Source organism: Penaeus monodon, chromosome 34 (genome assembly GCF_015228065.2).
Source record: "Penaeus monodon isolate SGIC_2016 chromosome 34, NSTDA_Pmon_1, whole genome shotgun sequence".
Taxonomy (NCBI): domain Eukaryota; kingdom Metazoa; phylum Arthropoda; class Malacostraca; order Decapoda; family Penaeidae; genus Penaeus; species Penaeus monodon.
This window is the reverse complement of record NC_051419.1, coordinates 24,764,469-24,764,731: the sequence shown is the minus strand read 5'-3', so window position 1 is coordinate 24,764,731 and position 263 is coordinate 24,764,469. Positions and strand designations below refer to the sequence as shown.

General features: G+C 53.2%; 1 protein-coding gene across 1 annotated transcript in view; it reads left to right on the top strand.

Annotated features, from left to right (window-relative positions):
• Positions 1-235, top strand: part of LOC119594656 (homeotic protein distal-less-like) — a gene marked incomplete at its 3' end in the record, with an annotated part of 61,360 nt that extends 61,125 nt beyond the window's left edge. The window contains 1 exon segment of the mRNA XM_037943706.1: positions 57-235. Within this exon segment, the coding sequence (XP_037799634.1) occupies positions 57-235 (179 nt within the window).
• Positions 236-263: the final 28 nt, after the last annotated feature.

Here is a 263-nt window from a genome sequence, read left to right as displayed (position 1 = left end):
CTGCTACTGCCTATAACACTCCATCATTAAATCTCCCGTTCTCTTCCCTTCAACAGACAAACACGAACTGGACGGCGTGCGAGTCAACGGCAAGGGGAAGAAGATGCGCAAACCACGCACGATCTATTCCTCGTTGCAATTGCAGCATCTCAACAAAATCTTTCAAAGGACGCAGTATCTCTCCTTGCCCGAGCGCGCAGAACTGGCCGCTTCCTTGGGACTCACGCAGACACAGGTGAGGGTCGGCGAGTTGCCAGCTTGGA